This window comes from Phaseolus vulgaris, chromosome 8 (genome assembly GCF_000499845.2).
Source record: "Phaseolus vulgaris cultivar G19833 chromosome 8, P. vulgaris v2.0, whole genome shotgun sequence".
In the NCBI taxonomy this organism is placed as follows: Eukaryota; Viridiplantae; Streptophyta; class Magnoliopsida; order Fabales; family Fabaceae; genus Phaseolus; species Phaseolus vulgaris.
Window position 1 is genome coordinate 30,871,089 of NC_023752.2, and position 2,187 is coordinate 30,873,275.

The 2,187-nt window shown below is 35.4% G+C and overlaps 1 protein-coding gene across 1 annotated transcript; it reads right to left on the reverse strand.

Moving 5' to 3' along the window:
* Positions 1–704: 704 nt before the first annotated feature.
* Positions 705–1,648, reverse strand: LOC137824924 (uncharacterized). The gene is made up of 2 exons (XM_068630600.1): positions 1,193–1,648; positions 705–1,100 (listed from the first exon to the last, which is right to left on the reverse strand). Exons 1-2 carry the CDS (start codon positions 1,646–1,648, stop codon positions 705–707), a joined length of 852 nt encoding a protein of 283 aa, XP_068486701.1.
* Between the last annotated feature and the right edge of the window lie 539 nt (positions 1,649–2,187).

The following is a 2,187-nucleotide window of genomic DNA, read 5'->3' on the forward strand; positions in this document are numbered from 1 at the left end:
TCCATGAGATTTTGATCCTACAGATCCTTCATGTGGAGGCCAAATTCTGCAAAAGAAAGCTTATCAAATCACAAGATTTGATCCCTTAAAAAACTTGGGACCTTTCATGTTAGATTTATCTTTAAAACCATCAAAATTTCTTGGAATCCATTTAAAGATACCTTTAGTTACAAGATATTTACGAAACCTGCAGAATCTAACAGAATGACCTCTCTTCTTACAATAAAAGCATGTAACAACCGGTTGTTTCGTTCTTTTAATCGGTTGATTTTTTGGCAGTGATGAAAAAGGTTTTGAAATCCCATTCTTTTTGTTCTGTGGATAAAATCCTAAGCCTGCTTTTCCAAAGACACAATTTTGAGATGCAAGAACATTCTCAAAGTTGGATTTTCCAGTTGTAAGCCTATCCCCAAATTTCACAAGGTAGTGAACCTTCTTTTCAAGAGATTCACTATTTTCAAAAAAACTAGAGTCACACATGCAAGCAGAATTTTTGTAAATAAAATCCAGGTTTTCAAAATCAACTTTAGATTTTCCAACTCTTATTCTAGTGTTTTAACTCTGTTTTCAAGCCAGTTGTTCAATCCTTTCAACCGGTTGTTCAAGAGATCCAATCTTTTATCTTCTTCATGTGTTTCATTGAATGGTTCAAGTAGTTGGTAGTAGTTGTTACCTTTGACTGATGAAGATGAGCTTACACTGCTTTATGCTGATGCTTTTAAGCATAAATTTGCTTCTTCATCTTCTGAAGAGATGGAGGAGGATATCTCATTATCATCCCAGGCTATGTATGCCTTCTTGGTTTTTCCTCTCCTTTCTTCTTTGAAATCAGCCTTTTCCTTGCTCTCATTGTTGGGCCATTCAGCTTTGATGTGTCCCTGTTCACTACAGCCATAATAAGTATATTTGTTAAGATTAAAGTCATTTAGCTTCTTAGAACTGTACCTCTTTGAAGATTGGCCTTTATTCTTTTTCAAAAATTTGCTAAACTTCCTTGACAAAAAGCTCATTGTGTCATTATCACTATCATTGGAGTCTTGTTGCCTTTTCTGGATGGCAGCTTTAAGTGCAATACCCTTGTTGTCTCTTGGACAACCAATCTATTCATCTCAAGCTCATGCTCCCTTAGCTTACCAAACAAAGAAGTTGTTGTCATGGATGTTAAATCCTTTGACTCAGAAATAGAAGTGACCTTTGGCTGCCAAGACCTTTCAAGACACTTCAAGATCATTATGTTCAACTCCTCTTTGTCAAAGTTCTTTCCAAGGCTCATTAAGTGGTTCACAATATGGGAAAACCGTTTCTGCTCATCAAAGATTGTCTCCCCTTTATGCATTCTGAATAACTCATACTCTTGGATGAGATCATGCTTTCTTGCCCTCTTTACATCATTAAATCCCTCATGTGTGACCTCAAGGATGTCCCACATCTCTTTTGCTGAAGTGCATTGTGATACCCTGAAAAACTCATCACAACTCAAAGCAGAGGTTATAATATTTTTAGCAATCCAATTAAACTTTGCTTTCTTGCTATCAGCCTTAGTCCATTCAGATGGAGGCTTACCAACAAAGACATCATCTTTTTTAACTTGAGGAATAAAATGACCATTTTCAATTGCTTCCCAAATTCCTTTATCCGTGGAATGCATAAAATCTTCATCCTAACTTTCCAAAACTGGTAATTCACACCACAAAACAGTGGTGGTCTGTCTATATAAGCACCTTTTGTAAGAAATTATGTAAATTAATTTCTATAAAGTGACTCACATGACTTAGAGTTTGGGCTTTGGGCCCAAATATGATTTAATAATAATAATAGAATTAAAGGCCCATTGGTTAATGTGAGAAATATATATCTGATGATATACCTAATGAAAACCTACATCTGATGGAGATTGGGTACTAAAGGCTATAAGGTTCTGTCTCTGCAAATAATAGTTGTCTCACTGTTAACCATCATGAAAGTATGTGACAAGAACGGAATTGCAAGAGATAGATTGGGATAAAGGAGATAAAGTAACTGCTCAATTAGGATCACTCATGGATCGAGGTAAGTGCCTATTCCTTCTTCATTGTATGTTTTGTGTGAGAATCATGATATGATAAGATCTATTTGTGAACATAATTGTATGTGTTCAATTTACGTTTATTCATGTTTTGAGTTACATGTGGTATCAGAGCCTTGTTG